The following is a 21,901-nucleotide window of genomic DNA, read 5'->3' as shown; positions in this document are numbered from 1 at the left end:
CATAGGACTTCACAGGACACAGGTCTTCGTCTTTTTGCGCTCTTTAAACAATGAAGTTAAACGAACTAGCTCAATTTTGCACACTGTTACAGTAGCACCCAAACTGATCCCACATATTTCTAGCGAGGCTTTGTCTTACGGGAATCTAAGGGACCATTGAAATGCCGTAGCCTAGTGGGAACGTGGTGTAACATTGGGTTAAACGAGGTAGATCAAAGGGGCATACCTGTTGGTAACGTGGTATCGGGCACGGTGACCCACCAGCTGCGCGTAGTAAGTCGGCGCGGGTACCGAAACTGAGCGCGTGGAGCGCAAGTACGTGTGGCACAGCTGGTAGGTGAGATTGTGCAGCTCATCTGGAGAGAGGCAGTTGTCGTCCCACAGCATGCGGTAGTACGATGGGCGGCTCGTCCCCTGCGTCACAACAAGCGGTTTAGCAACGTGAAAGCAACGATATACGTTTGCTTTACTACAACATATATTCTAAGGAGAAAGCCCTAGATGGCTTATCTGACGCGAAAAGTGACCGTCGGCGGAAAGAAGTGTTAATTTTAAGGGCTCGTTTTCTTTGTTATACACAATATTATTGAGCACTAACAGACAATAATGCCAAGGAAAGTATAGGGGATGTTTTTAGTAAATGTAAGGTAAATGTGAAGAAAGAAAAGTGGACGGAAAGATAGCTTGCCGTGGGCAGGGACCGAACCTGCGACCTTCGAATAACGCGTCCGATGCTGTACCAACTGAGCTACCGCGGCGGCCATCCCCCCGTCCACTTTATAGAATTATATATATATGCGTGCGTGTGTGTGTGTGTGTGTGTGTGTGGAGAGAGAGCTATGCACAGCGAAAATTGCCATCGTTTCATTAGAGAGTTTTAGTTTAGCGGGCTTAGCGGAATAGCGGGATCGAAATGCGCATGCGCAGTACTCTAAGCGACCCGTAGCGTTTACCGTACGCATGCTATTTTTCAGATTTAGTGTTACCGTGTTTGCGTGGTTAACGTAAGGTCTCTTCAATTTGGCTGCACCTGCGGCACCAGTTCAACGGGTGCAGCACCGTCCTCCTCGTTTTGCTGGTGCCGCGCGCGCCCGCTCCACCGGTTCCCTCGTTTTGTCAAGGTGAAAGTATTCTAGCCACCATAGTGCAAGCGTAGTTCTGCACGAGTTCTCTGCCGGCCTGCACTCGCTCAAGAGGAGGTGCAAAGAAGTGCAGCATGGCGTGCGCCCCTTCCTCCTCCCAAGCTTGGAGCAGACGACGCTGCGTGTTGTTGTCAGCTGACTCCGACGGGCAATCTTAGCCACGTCTTTTCGGCAGCTATTAAGGCGGATATTTTTACATGTCTCGTGAGTAGAAAAGTTCACCGTACTTGACGGCAATATGAATGGTACACAAAAAAAAAGTAATAAAGATGTGGCACGACTCGTGAGCTGCGCTCTCAGTTCGCCTTTGCGAAATCGTGAAAAACTTTTGAGTTTAAAAATGTATTCATCATGCGAGCGTGCGTATACATGTGTCTTAATGGTCTACAAGAATTGCACATTCGTTCTATAGTCTAGCGTGGAAAAAAGTGACGACAATAAAATTCTTTGAGCACAAATTTGCGAGCGTACACTTTCCTGGATAACTGAACTGAACTTTCGCGTTAAGCCGTTTTAGCGTCGGCCAAAGGACCCCAGATAATTTCGTTTTTTTTTTTTGTATGGCCTCGCACCAGGGGCGTAGCCAGAAATTTTTTTTCGGGGCGGGGGGGGGGGGGGGCACCTTTTTGATCTGAAGTGCGGGTCGGGCAGGCAGTTGTGATCGAGTGTCATTTTGAGCTCGTATGCCATGGCCAAAGAAATTTCGGGGGGGGGGGGGGGGGCACGGGCCCGGTGTGCCTACCCCCCTCCCCCCTGGCTACGCCCCTGCCTCGCACGCACTTTAATAGAAGGTCGAAACCAGCGAAATTTTCTATTGAACCAGTAAAACGTCTCTCTAGATAGTCTGAACAGTCTCTTCAAATCACACTGATAGAACCTGCCGACGACATTCTCGTACCCGGGAACAGGAGTTACATCTTCACGTACCAACATATGCTGGCGACCAAAGCACATACACCGTCAAAATCATCCTCGGAGTCGTTGTGGTTGTGAGGGTCGCCGTTGTCGGAATCGTCGTCGCTGCAGAGTCGAGCAGATCCATACGGCAGCTACGAAGAGTGCCGCCGCGGCAGTGTTTTTGGTAAACAACACCAGCGATACACGCCGCGTCGACTGTTCGACCAACACTGCCTGCAACTGCATCTTCGTTTTGGTGGCAGCCGCCGCGTGGTAGTGTCAGTAGTGTCGCGGCTGCACCGGCACTTGCTGAACCGGTGCTTCTAGAGTGCCTCGATGTCCCCCTCGCCCGAGTGCCGCCCTCGATGTCCTCCTCCGTATAACTGCGCGGAAGCGGCTCGTCATGAAGTACCGACTCGTCGGACTGCCGTGTGCGACCCTACAGGACTTGCTCCATCCCACCGGCCACGTGCACCGTCGCCGATCAGCCCTTGCGGCCCTACTCGCTTTTCTCGAGGATGCCGGCCTATACTCCGCGACAACTTTTCTTGGCACCACTGTGGAAGCTACAGAGCCAATGTGCCTGCATGCGCGCGCGCCATGAAATAGTACTTATATTTATTTTCTAATTCGAAAAGTTACCTAGCTAGAATAAATAAAGATTTCCTCATTATAAAAAGAGAACGAGTATGGGAAGCCATTCGTGAAAAAAAATGTTATTGTAAACTTCCAGTTTTTTTCTGTCTTTATTTTTTGGACAGCACCACGTTTTCCTCACGCCTGCACCACATTTTCCTCACGCCTGCTCTCTCAGAGTCTCAGTAAACATGGCGTCCGCGATGCCCCCTGAACCGTTGGCCTGAACCGTGTGCGGCCGCAAACTCGCCGTTTCGTTCTCCGAAGAAGCTGTACTCTAAATGTGACAGAAAGTGGCTATCAACCAGACCACGCAAGTTATCTGCAATGTCATCACTGGAGTGAGGCGCCGTCAGCGTGACTTGTCTGCAAATGCAGTGTGCCGGACTGTCACCGAGCTCACCGGAGTGAGTGAGCGAACGTATCAAGGCTGAAGCTCTGCGGGCCCCACTTGCCTCCCCGAAGCGCAAGAAATTGAATTTCTCGGGCCAAACTGAGAAGAGCATCACCGGCAAGACGCGGCTGCTGCGCTATTACACGTGTGCGTTGGCAGCATTGCGGCGCAAAGTGCACAGCTACTTCATGCGCAATGAAATACCTACGGCCGAGAAACTACGCTCTGTGAAAGTGTGTGACCAGCGAAACTTGATAAAATAATCTGCGTCAGTCTCTTTTTCATTAAGCGTGAGCTCTCTTTAAATCTAAACCCAATTCAGCGGCATCATGGTACTTGCATTCCGATTTATTCGAATACAATGCGAGCTTTTTCTCCAAATTTTTGCTACTAAAGTCGCCTCTCGCGTTGCAATCGTCGTGATCGCGTTACAATCCAGCAAACGCCGCATTCAGGTTGCGGTGTGCGCTTGGTGGCGTTCATCATATTCCCATGTGTCTTATTTTGTTGTCTTCGGGCTTCACCCGCAAAGACTGTTTGGAATGCTCCGCGCAGACCGCGATGCGATGTTCCAGAAGCGCCACGATTGTTTTAGATCTTTCTGTTAAGATTGCGCGCGGTACGCTAATAGTCAGAGATTACGTGGCCACCAGCTATAGCACTGGAACATTCGATAGAACATGTATAAAAGCCGACACGCTTTACGACTTGTCAGAATTATTGACGGACGACGCTCTGACTGACTCGTTTCCCGCCCACAAGTTCGGCCAAATAAAGAGTTTCATCTTCGACACACCCACTGCTGCCTTCGTCAACGTAACAACCCTGTGACAATATACAGTACAGTAGGTAGATGCATCTACGCACACTGATGTTCCCATTCTGCATGTAGACATGGTGCTAAACGCTCTAGCGATGCGAGCATGCGAAACCGAAACTGGAACTGAAATCGGCTGCAAGATGCCGAACTACTTGCGTAGTAACACAAATGTGCGGATGCCCCGCCTCCGTAGCCTTCGCTCCAATACCAAGATAAGTTGTCGCCGAGTATAGTCGAACGAATTTTCTAGCCGCTCACCACGGTGACTCGGACGCCCGTTCTCCTGCCCCCCCCCCCCCCCCCCCCCCCCCCTCACCTTTTTTTTCCCACTCATACCTTTCTTTTTTTTCTTTTTTTTTCTTCTTTTACCATCTCTTTTCACTCTCACTGTCCCCTCAATCCCCGGTCCCCCGTGAGTGTATCGGTTGAGGTGTCCTCACTTGAGAGACAGTTATCGTGCACTCTACACCCAATTTTCATTTTCATTTCCTTCTTCCTTTTAAGAATCACCCCCCCCCCCCCCCCTCCGTAGAGAGTGGAGACATCCTTTGAAGTCCTGAGCTCCTGTCGCCAAAACCAGTTTTCGTAGTGCTGTCCGCCATTTTCACGCCGAGCGCGCTTGTCGAGACGCGGCTACAACGTGGCGGTAGTTGGCAGGAATTTGATGCGGGCTTAACTACGGCGTTCTTTGAGCGCTTTCACGCGAAATGCCTGGCTCCTTTATGCAGTGGCGTAGCCAGAGAGGGGGGGGGGGGGGGGGGGCACACCGTGCTCGTGCCCCCCTCCACCCCCCCCCCCCCCCCCAAGAATTATCTCCTCATGGGATACAGAACACAAATGACACAAAAAGGTCCCCCCCCCCCCCGCCCGGAAAAACATTTCTGCCTACGTCACTGGCTGTGTGCCACTGTGCTCAAACCACTCGAGCAATGGTTGGCGACTGTTCAACTTACCGAAGGACCCAAAAAGAGAACTGTCTCGGTGGCTAAGATCAATCGCGACAATTGGCAGCCTACAAACACTTCGTCCCTGTGAATTGTGAGTATTACGCAATTCCCTCAAAATATTTCTGTATTCTGCAATATTTTTGTAGCACGAGGGTGGTGACTGAAAGATCTGCCCTCATACATCGCGTTCGGGAGGATGTTTCTTGATGAGATACAGCGTACGAAGTAATTTACAAGTTACGGTAACTCTTAGCTGTGAGTGTAAAGCATTCAGAAAACAAATCCCATTGTAAAGTTCTACGCGTGTCTGTACCAGTTTTAGAAATAGAGTTCGGAATCCTAATTCGTACTCAGCGCACGCAAACTTGCACGTGACGTGGAAGACTACCGAAGCTGTTTCTTTTCGTAGGCTGGGACGGCATGCTGCGCGCTGTCTTCTCTAGTTATGGTAATGTGTTGCCGGTTGGACCGAGAGCGTATTTTCGATGAAATCACCCCTGAAGGTTGTGACTGCATACCTAAACAAGGTTCCGCGGCCGAACTTGGCAGGATGCTGTCAGCGACACGAAGAAGCTGTGGAAAAGCTGCTAATTCCAAACTCCGCGAGGCTGAGGCTGCGCGTGCACCTGCGTCAAGTCGCGGCGAAGGAAGCTAATAGGTACGGGTATGCAAGCAAGACATGTGCAGGAGTGAGCCTGCAGTGAACACAGAAATCGTGTGTTGGTGTATTAGGCACAACTGATACATTTTCGTTTCTCTATGTAATGTATATTCTGCTTTTTTTTTCTTCGGTTGTCAAGTAGAGCCGGAGAGGGACATGGCTATTTTATGTGTTGAAATTTATTAAATTGTCATTTTGCTAGCTTATTATCTTTTGCCTCAGGAGTTCTGCCAAATACGTGTGACAATTAAATGATAATAGATAAAGATATGCAATTGGATCAAAATACTGACAGCAATCACGTATTCATTGGTCATTTATTAATTGGTTACCTTTACTGTAGACATTTCCTCAAGTAACTTTATCATCATTGCTGCATAATGACTGTTTTGAACCAGCACAGCTTCGCCGAGCAAATCTTCCTGAAGAGCGGAAATGCCAAGTAATATACGGAGATTCGAACCTCAATTACCCATTGCTCTACACTAAAGCCTAAGCAACGCGTTATTTTACACCCGCAGAGCAAGATCAGCCGGTGTCAAACGACGCCGTTTCCGTTTTAATGTAAAGAAACTATCACGCCAACAAGCGGTCACAGGGCGTTTAAAGATGGTTTCAGGCAGCAGCATATCATCGCGTGAAGCGGCGAATTTCATAGTGCTGTTAGACAGTAAACTATCAAAAATAAGATTTAATAAACCAGCATAACACATTGATGCATTTCCGGAGTATTATAGTCTACGCAAAGCCTCCGTACAGCCTGCGAACCGCTCACACACGCGCCGTCAATGCGCCCCTAGATCGGAGCCGGCGTGAAAATGGCGGACCGCTTCGGAAAAAGGAAACTGCTTTGGAAGAAGGTCCTACACAGGCTTCATGTCGGGAAGGAACCACATTAGCACATGCAATATAGTGTGGTAGAAGAGTAAAATAAGCACCAAGCGTCGCACAACGCGAATTCTGTAACGAGGCATCACACAATGCGAATTGCGCAACGAGTAGGTTGTGAAATGCTTCCAACCCATTACAAAGATCACTGCCATAATTCTTCGTCGTCATCAGGCACAGCATCAACAAAGTGCGCATAATGACTTACATGCGTTTAGCAGGTACCACAGATCTGTAAAATGACGAAAAATGGCACAGTGCCTGCTGCCCTACATCTCAAAAATTAGAATGATTTAGAGCGTAGTGGGTTCCTCGCAAGTGCACTTGTATTGGTTGCCAAGGAAGCCTTTAAGCGCAGATCCATTTCCTCGGGGTCTCAGTAAAATTACAATGCTTTATAGCATAGTGGGTTCCTCGCAAGTGCACTTGGATTGGTTGGCAAGGAAGCCCATGAGCGCATGATCTGTTTCCTCGGGGTCTCAGTAAAGTTATTCCCCCCCCCCCGTATCTCTCCCACGTCAACGTATGTTATACAGCATGACGGGAGAGGGAAATAGCGAGCGGGCGTCACCCAATGCAAATTACATAACTGGTGGGCCGTTTAAAGCTTCCAACCCATTACAAATGGCTGAGCCATAATTCTTCATCGTCACAAAGTGCACATAATGCCTTACAGACGTGTAGCTGTTGCCTCGCTTCTCTGCAGAATGACGAATAATGGCTTAGTAGGTGCTTCCCAACTTCACAAAAATTGTGATTTATGGCGTAGTGGGTACCTTTCTAGTCTAGTTGTATTGTAGCCCCAACAGAGCTTGCAACGGGCTCTAGAAACGCCGCTCTTCCAGCTTTCGCTGTGACTGTGCTGCGGTTTCAGCGCAGGCCTGGCGTTTTTTTGGTTTGGAAAGCCTCACAGATCTCCCTTTTAGTCTTGTCCTTGTGACGGAATAAAACTGTGGTGCCTGTGAAATCCGCGGAGCACCCGCAGTCCCTGCAATGCATGCCAAGGTGTGTCGAAAATGTAGGACCTTTAACTGTGTTCTTCTCCCTTTGTCCCCGTTGTAAGTGCGCGCTATCCTGTGACGATGAATGCATACCAACTCGCCCAGTTTTCTGCTTTGTTATGTGCTGAAGTTCTAATGTCGCACGCACGTTCCCGCCATGTCAAGCAAACAGGAGAAAATCCATTAAAGAGACTATTTAGGCCAACACCACCTACAGACAAGTCGATTTCATAATATCTGGCATCGGCTGGCTAGCTAGCGCATAGTAACTTAAAGGACCCCTGACAGCAAAATTTTTGTTGGTGACTTTTTTACTGTAATTTGTAGCTTTGGGTCTGGTAATCCCTAAGTTAAATCGTAAATGCTCAGCGTATCGTATAACTAATTCTAGCGTAGTTAATTGTGACCATTTTAGCGTCACTTCAATACGCCCGCCTAAAAACCACAAGAAACTAGCGACCCATGCGGGGAGCGTCAAAGACCACGTGCACTCAAGCTGTGGTGACGTAGAAAGCGCGGTTTTCAAATCGGGGCCCCGCGCGCGGTAGAGATTGAAAGTATGTGGGTGCCTCGGTATGGGTTAAACCTGTTAAGCGCGTGACCCCTCACGAAAACTACCTCGAGTGCAGCCCGACAACAAAGCGAGAGGGGTGCGGAACAATAGGCCTCGCCGGGTGCCAGTCGTCGTATTGTGCATGTGCGCCCCGCAAACGCACGCCGCACGCTTCGACACAGCAAAGAGAGTGAAAGCATGGCTCTCCAAACACACTCAGAGATCGTCGACGTCATTGTTACTAGCGTATCGTCACTCAGGGTGATTTTTGCGCAATGTATCACACCGAACACGTAGCACTAGTGTTGATGTTGCAGGGCAGCCGATTTTTTGTTTTTTCTCCTACGCTGTTTGACATCGAATTAAAATAACTTCCACGCGACGGATGCCGTTCAAATTTGGCCAAGAAGACCTATGCATACCAAGCGATCGAATGATGGGCACATCTCGATCTTGAAATTTGATGTCAGTGCTCCTTTAACAAAGAGACTGCCTTCCTTACTGCTCTTTTTTTTTTTCGTCGCAGCTGGGAGATTTATTCCGTGCAATCACCCAAGCAAACGTGGCCGACCATCGCTTTTTGGCCAATGTCTCCCCTTGCTCGGTTACAGGTGCGGTTCAGACCCAATTGACCGTGAATGCATGATCAGCAGACGGGCCCACCTAAGCTGCTGACCACAACGGCACATATGGCTCACTGCACCGGCACTAACTTGGCCGCCGACGCAGGCACGAAGTAGCAGGCCGGTGTAACACCGAGCAAGCGGTTTTTGGCCAGACAGAGAGGTCGTGTGTACGTCAGGCCAGCCGTAGTTAAGGTCCCTGTATTTTTAAAGGTGGCGACAACTACACGCGCGCCCTCTCGAGGGGTCCAAGGAGCAGCGATTGCAGACGACACGCCGCTCGCTCCCGTGCATATTGCGGGCGCCTGAAACCGAACTCGGCGCTCGCTTGAACCGTTAAATTGTTAACATTTGTGGGCTAAGATGCTCATCAATTATCAAACTAAAGGGACAATAATTTTAACGAGCCCGGAGCACGTTAAACGTTGAAATAACACGCGTGCGTTTCCGAAGCAGGTTCCGAGCGCCACAGAAGCTGTCATGCAGAGCATTTATGTCTTTTTTACAGCGACAGCTGTTATAAGATCATTTCAACGGCCGTTTTTTGGCGCCGTAGTTGTCAGCCGCCGCCGCCGCCGGTGTCCGTAACCACTATCGCGCGAAATAAGCAAAAAAAAAACGAAATGCGAAAAAATTTTCAGGATGGAACGGGGTTCGAACCTGGGCCCTCTCCTCTGCGTGGGAGCATAGTGTTCTACCACTGATCCATTCCGGTGCTTAAACTTCCTTGCAAAAAGACGCTATACAGGCTTCACATACGGAAGGAACCACACTACTCTATGTCATATATAGCGTAATAGAAGGGTGAAATAACAAACAGGTGTCACACGACGTCAATTCTGTAACCACGCCTCACACAATGCGAATTGCGCAACGAGTAGGTTGTTGAATGCCTCCAATCCATTAAAAAGGGCTCCGCCATAATTCTTCATCGTCATCAGGCACAGCATCAACAAAGTGCGCATAATGCCTTACATGTTTTTAGCGGGTACCATGGCTCTCCGTTGAATGGCAAAAAAATGGCACAATGGCTGCTTCCCTGCTTCACAGAAATTATGATAATTTATAGCGTAGTGGGTTCCTCGCAAGTGCACTTGCATTGGTTGCCAAGGGAGCCCATAAGCCAATGATTCATTTATACTAAGTATGGTAAAAGTTGGGCGAGTTGGTATTTGTTAAAGCGCGTTGTCCCGTGTACTTCTTTTCGTTGTGTGCCGTTTTCTCGCGCCCCTCAGTCATCATGATTTATTTCCTCAGGGTCTCAATAAAGTTCTTCCCCCTCTCTCTGTCTCTTTCTCACGTCCACGTATGTTATATTGCATGATTATGATTAAACCGTTGTGGTAGCTGACGGTGTAAACATATATTTGGACACAGCGAATCGTGAATCCCGCGTAAGGATGATATCAACAAGCTCATAATCAACACTGGTACCCGGTATGCACTTTATCAAAGCGTCGTCAATTAAGGAGAGAAACAGCACGGTGTGGGCTTTCTAGTAATGGGTAGCCGACGCCTGTGCTCATGCATACACTAAAACACACTGCGCTTCAGCAACACGGGAGGTAGAGGTTCGTAGCCTGAGCCGCAAACGCGTGCGTCCCGCTGGTTTCTGTCTCACAGGCGCTGCTCTCGCTCCACCAAGGCACGACATTCGCCCGTCGAAATCGCGTCCTTTCTGCAACGCGTATTGCAGCAGTTTTGTTAGTCGGTGCTCTCGCAATTGAAGCAGTCGGCGGCGGAGAAATCCCGTTGGTGCACGTGGAAGCTGCACTACTCCGATGAGCCGACGCACGCTAACACGAAGCGAAAGGCAAAGAAAGACCTTAACCAACGTAATTGCGTCAAGGGTGCCTCGGCGATGCCAGCGCGGCCAGTCTACCCGCTGGTATCGAGACGCTGTAACCATGACCTCCGATATCGCGTGCAATCTCGGAGTAAGCGCTAGTAAGTGTCGATCGTGAAGTATTACTTCTTTTCACATCTCACAGACGGCGGCACCGCCCCGCTCCGCCCGCCGCGAAAGAGAAGGTGTGAAAGATATAAGGCGCGTTCGCACCGTGTCTCGCATCTCCCGAGTTAGCTTGGTCGGTAGGGCGTCGGGCGCTAGCCGTCGCGGCCGCAATGTCGTGGGTTCGATTCCCAGCGGGGTATCTTTTTCTTGGTTTTTCTTTCTCACCCGTTGGCGTCCATTTTATCAACGTCATATCCGTGACGGATGTACTTGGTGGATCCCGGCATAAAACTTTCGTGTTAAAATACCAAAAAGGAAAAATAATCATAGCGGCGTATCGCTTTGATTACTCCTGGGCGAAACCACTGAACATTTCAAGGTGTACACATGATTGCTTCAGGAGCTTCGCCCAAGCTCTTCATCATTCACCCGTGGATATGCTATAATTTTTTTTTATGTAGCGGCCATGGGCGTTTTGTCGGCGTTCTCTGTGGTGTACTGCCTGTTTCTGCGGGACGCGCATGACAGTTGAAACATTTGTACGGGCACGAGAGTGGCGGTATCATGAGCCAGTGCCGCATTAACGTTTACTTGGACGCGGTAGAATAAATCAGCATAATGAGCGCTCATACGCGCCAGAACATTACTTTCGTTTCAAGGGCTGGCGTCTGCTCAATGCGTTAACCACGGGGACACGAACGCATGGGAAAGCGAGGCACATAAGCCCCGCATCTCGCTGCAATTCACGAAAAAAAATGCAAAAGACGCACACATTCCCTTTGCGTGGCTCATTATTTCTCGGAAGTTTTATTAATCTATTCAAGCAACAAATATACAAACTACACATGTCGTGTCAAATAATTATCGCAGCGTCACGTGCTACTCTTGGCGACGTCAGAGCACAGTCGTCTACGTAGAGGAGCGACGTCACAGCAGTACCATCTACGTAGGCCATTTTCTCATGTACGTCATCCCCTCATCCTCTAAAGCGCGCGCCCGCTATAGGAAGGGCAAGCAGCGTTCACCTTGAAATTTGACCCATTTCCGCAGCGCGTAGCGTTGCAAATTTTGGCAGACGTGATCGTGAATGCCCGGTGTATGCATTGCGCTCGTTAGCTCAAAATTGTCAAACCTGGTGAGGGGTCCTTTAAATGAGTAGGCGTTGGTGAATGCTACACCCAGACGCAGACGGCACAACACTGTATATTCCTCCCGGGAAAGAACAGGTAGTAGCCGCAGTCAAACCTTATTTCTATACCGTTATCCAGGATTGACGCGGCTCGATGCCTAAGTAAGCTGGCGCAGAACATGACATTGCAAAAGTGGTAAAGATCACACTTCACACACCATCGACTGTATTCTCTCGACCCATCTCTCATGCTCAGGGAAACAACATGGGAAGATGCGAAAAGAAAATTTCGTGATGAATGGCTCTGGGACCAATAACTTGAAGGTGTGTGTATTGTGAACGTCGTAGTCAGTCTTGAGTGTCAGTCTTGAAGGATGATCGTATCGTATTTAGGAACGTGAGGGTCGGGCTGCCTCACTCAGTTGCCACAGGCTGCTTTTCGTAGTTTTTGTATTAACACAAGCCACACATGACACACTCTTGCGATGTTGTAAAGCGAGTGAGGAAATTTATTATTTGGCCAAGTTGAGCGGCACCAGTCGCAGCGGCATTATCTTTTCTAAGCACAGTTTGCGCATTTAAGGCAATAGGTGTTTATTTGTTTGCTTACGAAATGTTTTCCAGATAGGATATCGTCGACACAACAAGGACAAGCGGCAAAGTGCAAATACTGCTGCTGCTGCATATTGAGGCCTCAATACGCGGATCTCCTGAGGCACGCTAAGAAACATAATGATTATGTTGGGCCTGCCGCACAGCAGGCAGCTCAAGCAGTGCTTACTCAGGTTAGCAAGCCAACTTTTGACGAAGCAAGGCGCGAAGTTCGAATTGCATTGTACACAGCTACACACGCATCTATAAGTGCGGTTGACAAGCTCGGTGAAATTGTGCTTGAAGAATAGGACGAAAAATTGAATGCACCGTACCACGTGCGCAGCTGTCATCAAGAATGCGTTGGCGCCACACTTAAGCTTGCGCTTGTGTGGCGACTGGTTCAGACTGAAAGGGTATAGACCTCACTAATGACCAGTTCCTGTAAGATTTCTGTCTGGAGGCGGTCTACCAACAACGCTTTCATGGTTTTCACACAAGGTTTACCACACCTTTACCTTTGAAAGAACGGGCATGGATATCATGAGCGTTCCATTCCTAATGGGTGGTAAGCCTTGCGGCACCAGGCGCACCAAGCACTCCCATGGTGAAGCGGGCAATGCGAGTGGCATTGAAAAACGTCATTATAATGGAAGGTTTTTGGGTGGTACTGTATTCTACGGGGCTATAAGTAATAGGAAATTCTTAGTGCTAGGTACGCCGCCCATATCTAGAGTGGCGTCATTTTTGGCGAAATTTGTGAAAAAAAGGCGACTTTTTCTTCGTCGTTTGGCAACTTTGACTCGAAAGTCAGTGGCAACCCTGGTCGACAGCAAGGTGAGAACCCTCACTTTTATGTCCCTCGATGTACTGCGTAGTAAGGTTGTTGCCCGCGCTAACGCGTAATTAGGCTTCGGGCGCTTCGACGTAAACTTATGAAAGGTTCGTGACGATTTTAATATCCCCAGATGCGCATTTCTTTTTGCACTCGCGTTATCAGATGACGATAGTTCGGTGTAAACAAATGGACTAGCGTGTTGAAAACGCAACGAGCGTTTCAAGCGATCAAGCGATAACGCGCGTCGCTCACGTTTTTAAAACGCCTGGCGCAAGATAACTTGCAGAAGCGCGAAGATAAGTACCGCGTGCCTCGAAAATTCTCGCTTCGGCGCGATGGAAAAAGGTTTCGCCTCGCGCATTTATTTCGAGCTCTTGTACAACGTTTCATCTGTGATAACGTACGGGTTGGGGCAGTACTACGGTACATTCTATCGCGGATGCCGGAACTTAGATATGCGTGCTCGTTGGTTTGAAGGCGCATAGAATGAGGTCGTGTAATGTAACGCTTTCTATAATGAAAGCATAGAGCAATCCTCAGAATGGGACGTTTGTAAAAGAATATTGCAACTGTTTCTAATTCCACGCGTTAAACAGCTGTGGCCTTTCGCGTCTTCTCGTAGTTTTCAAATTTCGATTTTTTTTTTTCAGCTGACGTAGACCAGTGGAGCTTCGCGTGGCAACAACCGCTCTGTACTTTGCTGTGGCAACAACGCAAGAGAACTGGTTGCCTTCAATAGGTAGTGACTGTGTTTTTTTTATTTGTCGCTTTTTTTTTACTGTGGAAAATAAACATCACAAGACGTCTGCCGTCTATTTTCCGGACTTGCGCATTGCCTAGAGGGCAGCTACAATGACGGCTCGCGAAGAATTCTTGCAATCTCGTGTATTCTCATGATAAAAAAAAAATCTCATATTGGCCATTAATAAATGTAACCTAGATAACGGTGGTAGCGATAAAAAGAATAACGACGTCGGACACTCCGAAATTCCAAACTGCGCGCGCATGGAACCAAAACCGAGATTGCAAACTATCGTAAGCGAGCGTCTCAATGCATTTCACGAGACCCGTGGCGGCATTGCCGCATGGCAGTGTCCACGTAGTTTCCCTATGGGTGCGCTTGTTCTTCTTCACTTTCGGGCGAGAGACGCTCTCCTCTCCTGCCACACATGCTAACTGCTCGCATATCTTTTGGTCGCATCGTTGACTCTGTCGTTTTTCGGCGGCGGCGTCCGCCCCTTGGGCGTCCCACTCGATAGCTTGAATATTGAAAATAGCCGTCAATATCAATTGAAAAGAAAAAAAATGAAATGTTTTATAATCTCTGATCGGCAGCAAAACTAATTCGCATATGCATGTAATTCACATGTGACACGGCAGGCTTGCGTCTCGTGCACAAAGCTAAGCTGAGGTCGAACGAACGTTAGGTACGAATACGTTAGGTACGAAAACGTTAGTTTACGAATATCGTTAATAAAATTACGTATTCATCTTCAAAGGTGCGCTTAGTGAACACAAACGACACAAACGAAAAAGTACAGGACATAAGTCAACGAGCGCAAACTACCAACTGGTTTATTGTCTGAAAAAACGTAGCCCCAAGAAAGGGGTGTGTCAAACGAGCATGCGCAGATGCTCATAAGAAGGCAAACGGGGCAGGGCGATAATGAGCAGGGGGGAGGGGGTACGGAAGAAAGGAAAAGGTGAAAAAGGAGGGTAAGGAGGGAACGCGATCCGAAGAAGCAAGATCGAATCAAAATTAGCTTGTAATTTTCGCAAAATCTACCTCAGCCGCTGTAAGGACGATAGAAGGGGCACTAACACATGTTGCCGCCGTACCCCCCCCCCCCCGCTCATTATCGCCCTGCCCTGTTTGCCTTCCTATGAGCATCTGCGCATGCTCGTTTGACACACCCCTTTCTTGGGGCTACGTTTTTTCAGACAATAAACCAGTTGGTAGTTTGCGCTCGTTGCCTTATGTCCTGTACTTTTTCGTTTGTGTCGTTTGTGTTCACTAAACGCACCTTTGAAGATGAATCAACACAAACTAGCCCACCTTATAGCTCTTCTCAATATTACGTAACTTGCGGCGTAGGTGCCCTAATTACCTGGACAACTTACGCATATATGCATGTAGTGTGTGTTCGTCACGACAAAGTGGAACTTAGATTAACAACTAGATATCTATCTCGCGGATCTTGCAAAATAACAGTGTTATTGATGTATTAAAAATGTAGCGCTTCGTCAGGAAACTGTTTGTGTTCTTATCGTAACTATGGGTTCACAACTTGTTCCATTAGACGGTTTATCCGTTCGGAGCCGCTTCCCGGAAGCATCGCTGGCCACTGGATGAAAAGCCGTGGCTCATTGGCTCGAGCGACAGAGACGGTGGTCATAACAGGAGGCGACAGAAACGGAAGACGACACTACGCGTGGCACCTCGACCGAAAGACATATATTGTGATCTCTAAAACTATACTTGTATCCGTCTGATTTTTTTTATTGATCGAAGCGCTTGCGTGGGTGGATGCCAATATTTCATAAAGTATCAGCAGCAGGTGTGTTTGTCAATTTTAGGGTCACGGTGTGTACATTCAAGTATAATTGGGTCTTTAACAATGCAAGCAAGCGTATTTGTGCAAAATTATTTCGTTATTATTACTTGTCATCATTTGAAGCATTGATTCAGCGAAAATGTTGCCAATTTTCGTTTGCGTAAAGCGTTGCGTAATAAACAAGCCAAAGGAAATTGAATATTGCTTATCTCCAAAAAAAAAAAAAGATTACCCCCTCTGCGATCGAAATATTATATACTTGCATAAACTAAATTCAGAATATTTAGCGGTGAATAACGACAAAAGAACATTTGCCGTGCTTTTGCCATCGTTGGCAAGTGCTCGGGTCACGTGCGGCCCGAGGTAGGCACTACTGAGTTCGCGACGTCGGCCCGACGCCGTTGACCGTCCAGCTGCCGATGGTCGGCAAACAGCCCGGCCACTTGCAAAAAACGACATCGGCCCCAACCAATTTGCCGACGTCGGGCTGGCCATTTTTCGAACGGCCACGGGCGTTGGCCTACATACTGCCGAGCTCGTTGTGACCCTTGGGCAGTCACTATTTGGGCGTGGCCTAATGCGTCCACCGGCTGGAAAAACAGACAATGGAGAAGCTCACCTGGATGCCCGTATGAGAGCAGAGGTAGAAGTCGAACCGCAAGGGGTGCGTGACGTCCGTGTCGACCGTGGTGCCGGCAGGAATGTTGCCGCCAGGCGGCCCCTTCTTGTCGGCGCAGAAGAAGCGCGTGTGGTGGCGCCTTTGAACGGCGACAAGCGTGATTCCCGGCTTGTAGCTCGTTTCGATCCTGAGGCACGCCTCGCGAACCGCCAGTATTTCTTGGGTCAGCAAGTGCCCAAACTGGCCCTCAGAGACGGCGTCTCTGTAGATGACGATGCGCACTGGCTTCATTTTCGTAGACTTGTAGAAGAGGAGCAGCAGCTCCTTAACCATTGATGCGAGGTCCTGTATGATCTCTTGGTCGTGCTGCTGTACTCGCAGGGTGGCCGCGTATCGGCTCGGGTGACCGTCCACGCTGCCCACCACCTGCAACAGCGCCAACAGACCTTTTTCAAGCTATCCCAGAGCGCCCCGTGGGCGCGTGGAGCACTATGGGAAAAGTGTGTACGCCGAGCGAGCCGGCTGTTAGCTCGCCTGCTGCTCGTTGGCGCTGTGGCCATAGCTGTGGTATCGGTGGGACTAGAGTCACTGTATATGCTACCTTTAGGTAGCAGAGTAGCGCATAGGTCCGGCTAGCAACCACAGCTATGCGGTGAGGTCGCACTTCATTTTTGCAGGCGACATGCCTGCCGTGTCGCCGATTAACCCGTCTGGCGTGTCGAAAACCGGCGATAAACATTGGCTGTCGATGGCTAGTGTTAATTCAGTTCGCTGCAGCGGAGGCGTCAAGAAATAAAAACGATTGGCCCAAGCGGCAGCTTCTCCGCAATGCACGATTGCTAGCGGCGTTAGAAGACAGATGCGCAACTCTGCTACCTAAAGGTAGCATATACAGTAACTCTAGGTGGGACCACGAAACGAAAAAAACACGTCACCGCTTCTTGACTATTGTTACGCCGTAAATACTGCACACATCCGGAATTATCTGCCTGTATCTCTACGCATGAAATTCGAAAGGATTAACACAGTGCAGCGTCAGTATTACCGAGTGGATATGCATCGGGTGTAGCAGTTAAGCAGCATGCGTATTATCGCGTGCCGATATCACCAAGATGTATTAAATATGAACTGGAACACTGAATTCATTCTAAAAGACAGGGATGCAAACACGGACATAAGGAAGAACACACCACAAACGCCGACTAACAACTGCAAAGGCGCACAACGGCGAACAAAAAAAAAAGAAACGAAAACTTAGCTGCGCATGCCCCTGCAATAGGCGAACCTATCAATCCGGCACGTGTGGGGCACATGACAGATAACTGTTAAGGCATTTGATTTCTTATTCCCCACCAATCAAACTTCACGCATGCGCTATCACTGCTATCGATATGCCATGCCTCAATCATTGAACGCGTTTCTTCATTCCTGTGTCAGTACAAAACTGCGCATTCATCATCAAACATCGACGTGCATTTACATTCTCAGCAATGTAAAGAAAGATTAAGAGGTGAGCCTCCAGTTAGCGATCTCTTTATGTTCCAATAATCTCTAGCACGGTGGCCCGTCTGTCCTACGTGGGAGTGGTCGCAGCTATAAGGAACCTTAACACCACACCTGTACGGCAATCAGTGAATTTGTTGGTGCGTTTTACGGCACGATCTTTTTTTTCTTTTTTTTTTTTGCCGCGTTCGCTCCAGCAGCCTACTCTCGGCGGCCGCTCGCGAACCGCGCGGAAGTACGTCACCGTTCTGTGTGCTGACGTGATCGAGCGCTGCACCCGCTAGGTGGTGATAGTCGTACCCGGAGGCGTGTCATTTTTGAAAACGAAACTGACACTGGTCGGTAATGAGGAGCATGTAATTAATTATTCGTCACGAGCTGCAGCAAACGATGTGCCGTGTTATGACTAACAGGCCCCCCGCAACACAATGCAGCAAAAAAACGTGTGGCCAAAATTTTTGTTTCAGTACTCCTTTAAGGTGGCACCGTCCCACTCCGACGGCACGCGCTCCGCATTTCAGCCATTGTTTACTGACGCACTGCGCTAGATGCGCTCATTGGACAGATGTGAATTGTGTTGCTTTCGAAAGCTTACGTTCTCCGATTTACGATTACACCTAGCATTACCGCCTAGTCTCAAGTCTTATCTGATGGCAATAAAAACAGTTTGAGCCAAAAACAGCGTTTTTTTTTTTTTTTTTCGTAAAAGCCTCCGTTGTGCTCCGAGTACGGTGAACCTGTTCAACACAGCGAAATGAAGTTTACTATGCCTTTTAGTGAAGTGTTATGCAAGATTTCTATGCAGAGAAATTGCACGTACATTCATTAGAAGTCGATGCAGGCTCAAATAAAATGGTCAAGACAATGAAATCGTATGAGGGAATATTGCCATGTGCGTTGCTTTATCGCTTTTGCTGTATTCGGTTTTTTTTTTTTTATTGGCGCCAGTATGCCCTACGGCATAAGTTAAATAAAAAGAAAGAGTTCAGTTTCGCTGATAAAGGCCAGGAGCGGTCGATGCAAAGGCCCGTGCGTCCAGCGCGTTAAAGTCGGGTGGTCGACCGGGGCAGTAGTAAAGGCCTCGTAGGTGATCGATCGTTGCCTCTGTGGCTGGAGCAACGCAGAAGGGGCATGTCGGTGGGGTAGGCTGTGCACCGGATGTCAATGCAGCCCGGATGGCAGGAGTCAACGCGGCGCCTACACGAATCCTCCTGAGCGCAACCCCCTCTCGGCGAGTTAAGCCGCCGGGAAGCTCCGATCCACGCGGAGGAATAAGTGCACGCGTGGAGCGCCGGAGGGTCTCTTTGTGCAGGAGCAAGCTGTCCTTTGGGGAAAAACGAAGTAGAGGCAGCGGGTGTTGAACTTCCGCTGGATGGCAGGCGGCATCAGCGGCCATTTGAGCCAGTGTAGACCGACGGGTCCACAATACGCGGACAGGGCAGGCGCACGAGTAAATTAGTCGGTGCACATCGGAAGCTATATCGAGGGAGCTGATCACTTTTCGCAATTCGGTTTTCGGCCACAAAGACTGTCAGCAACGCTCAGCGCGAACCGCGCCTCATTGTTCGAGAACCTTCGGGATCATTGTAGATCGTTTTGTTAAGATTTCGCGCAAGACGCGAACACTCGAGCTTATTCCAGAGTTTGCGCGACAACCAGCGATAACGCTGGAATATTCGACGGTACGTGTATAAATGCCGACGCGCTTCACCGCTTGTCAGTTGATCGACCGTCGACGCTCTGTTCGCCGCTATCAGTGCATACAGTGTGTATTGCTGTAAATAACCTTTCCGTTTCTCGGCCACAAGTTCGGCCGAATAAAGACTTTCATCTCGGACACGTCTCCTGCGGTCTTCGTGCACGTTACGACCCCGTGACATCTGGTGAAGGTGCTCTTCCTTCATGTTCCGGATGCCCCCGTCAAGCCATGAACCCAGTCCAAGTCGCAAAGAAGATGTCGACGCCAACCCCGAACAGCGAGCCAGCCGCAGACAACGAGGTCTAGCACCAGAGTACGGGCTTCTACCTGATAAGACCCGGAAGACACAGGCCATGACCACGACGGCGGCAACGAGGACAGCCCTTGTACCATCGCCCGCGGCAGTCGTAATACAACAATGCAGGGAGCCGCCAACGTTCCGCGGATCGTCATTTGAAGACCCGGAAAGCTGGCTGGAAGCGTACGACCGCGTCGCCGTCTTCAATAAATGGACCATTGAGGACAAGCTACGGCACGTATACTTCGCCTTGGAAGACGCCGCGCGGACCTGCTTCGAGAACCAAGAGCGAACCCTGACAACGTGGGACATTTTTCGCACCAGGTTACTCGCCACGTTTACAAGAGTCGTCAGCAAGGAGAGGGCCGAAGCTCTACTGGAAACCCGTGTCCAGCTCCCAAACGAAAACGTGGTGCTCTTCACAGAAGAAATGACCAGACTCTTCCGCCACGCCGACCCCGAAATGCCGGAAGACAAGAAAGTTCGCTTCCTCATGCGAGGAGTAAAGCAGGAGCTGTTCGCGGGTCTGATGCGGAACCCACCGAGTACTGTCCAGGAATTCATCTCCGAAGCCACGACGAATTGAAAAGAAGCTGGAGATGCGCACCCGACAATTCAATCGCCGCTCGACGCCAGCATACGCAGACGTTCAACCACTCTGCTCCGACGACCTGCGTGACACGATCCGAGCCATCGTGCGAGAGGAGCTGCGAAAGCTCGCACCTTTGCCACCGCCCGAGGAGACGTCGATTGCTGACGTTGTACGCGAAGAGATCCAACAGTCACTGGGTGTTCCTCAGCCGGCACCGCCGCAGCTCCAAGCAGTGAGCTATGCTGCTGCAGCCCGACGCAACGCCCGCCCTCCTTGCCCACGTCAAGACGCCGCACCGCCACAACAGTTCCGCCACCAGGCACCACCGCCGCTAGCACCGACGTCATACCGCCCGCCAGCCGGCCAGCGATACACGCGCCCCTGACAACCGCCTGCTCTGCTACCACTGCGGGGAGGCCGGCCACACGTACCGCCGCTGTCAGTACCGACAGATGGGGCTTCGAGGATTCGCTGTCAACGCGCCGCGCCCGCAGCCAGGCGAACGGCCTCGCGACATCGACGACTACCTCACCGGAACACGGTGGCAAGAACGACGACCTACCCGCTCGCCTTCGCCGGTCCGCTACATGTCACCGCACCGCCGGCAGTACACTGGCCCAAACCGGGGCCGGTCGCCTAGCCCGTATCCGGGAAACTAAGGGCAGCAACCGATGGAGGTGCGGTTGCTGTACGACGAAATGCCGAAGATCCTCCGCGGCGGTCGCCGACGACAACGCGACGAGACCTGCAGAACACGACGCGAAGCAGACGAAGCCCTGCCGACGAAACTTCGTGGACCGAAGAAGACCCGACGACGCAACATGGAAGTAGCGGAACATACCGACGCAGCCGTGACCCGACGCCGCGACCCAACCGCAACGCAAGACGACGAACTAGCGACCTCGACGTTGTCATCGACGGCCACAACGTCACCGCTCTCGTCGACAGTGGGGCCGACTATTCCGTCGTCAGTGGGCCATTCGCCACCAAGCTGAAGAAAGTAAATACCGCTTGGAGTGGACCCGAAATCCGCACAGCTGGAGGCCACTTGATAACGCCGATTGGTGTGTGCACGGCGAGTCACCATCAATAACCGGACTTATCCTGCGTGCTTTGTAATCCTACAAACCTGCTCCAGGAATGTGATGCTTGGAATGGACTTCCTAAGTGACCACGGCGACGTCATCGACCTGAGGTCTGAGTCGATAACACTAACCTCAGACAAAGCGCTCCCGCCCCGCGCGACGCCAGGGAACCATGCATTGAATGTGATAGAAGAGCAGGTGACCATTCCGCCGCGTTCCAGCATCATTATTTCCATCGGCACCGAAAAACCTGCGTACCTTGAAGGCGTGATCGAGGGCGATCGGCACCTACTCCTGAACCGTCAAATTTTCGTCGCACGAGGTATCGCCGAGCTGCGTGGCGGTAAAGCAAAGGTAGTGCTGACAAACTTCAGCCACGAATATCGGCACCTCAACATTGGTACGACGGTCGCCTACATCGACGAATGTGTAGCCGCCAGCGATGCTTTCGTCCTCTTCGATGCTGCCGAACCTGC

The 21,901-nt window shown here is 50.1% G+C and overlaps 1 protein-coding gene across 1 annotated transcript in view; it reads right to left on the bottom strand.

Annotated features, from left to right (window-relative positions):
• The window catches only part of LOC119397173 (protein argonaute-2-like), a 62,216-nt gene that overhangs the window by 5,223 nt on the left and 35,092 nt on the right, over window positions 1-21,901 (bottom strand). The window contains exons 7-8 of the mRNA XM_037664612.2: window positions 16,249-16,674; window positions 227-414 (exon numbers count right to left, since the gene is read on the bottom strand). Coding sequence (XP_037520540.1) covers window positions 227-414; window positions 16,249-16,674 — 614 coding nt within the window. The remainder of the gene's footprint in view (window positions 1-226; window positions 415-16,248; window positions 16,675-21,901) is intronic.

This window comes from Rhipicephalus sanguineus, chromosome 6 (assembly GCF_013339695.2).
Source record: "Rhipicephalus sanguineus isolate Rsan-2018 chromosome 6, BIME_Rsan_1.4, whole genome shotgun sequence".
NCBI classification, from domain to species: Eukaryota; Metazoa; Arthropoda; class Arachnida; order Ixodida; family Ixodidae; genus Rhipicephalus; species Rhipicephalus sanguineus.
This window is presented reverse-complemented; position numbering and strand designations above follow the sequence as displayed.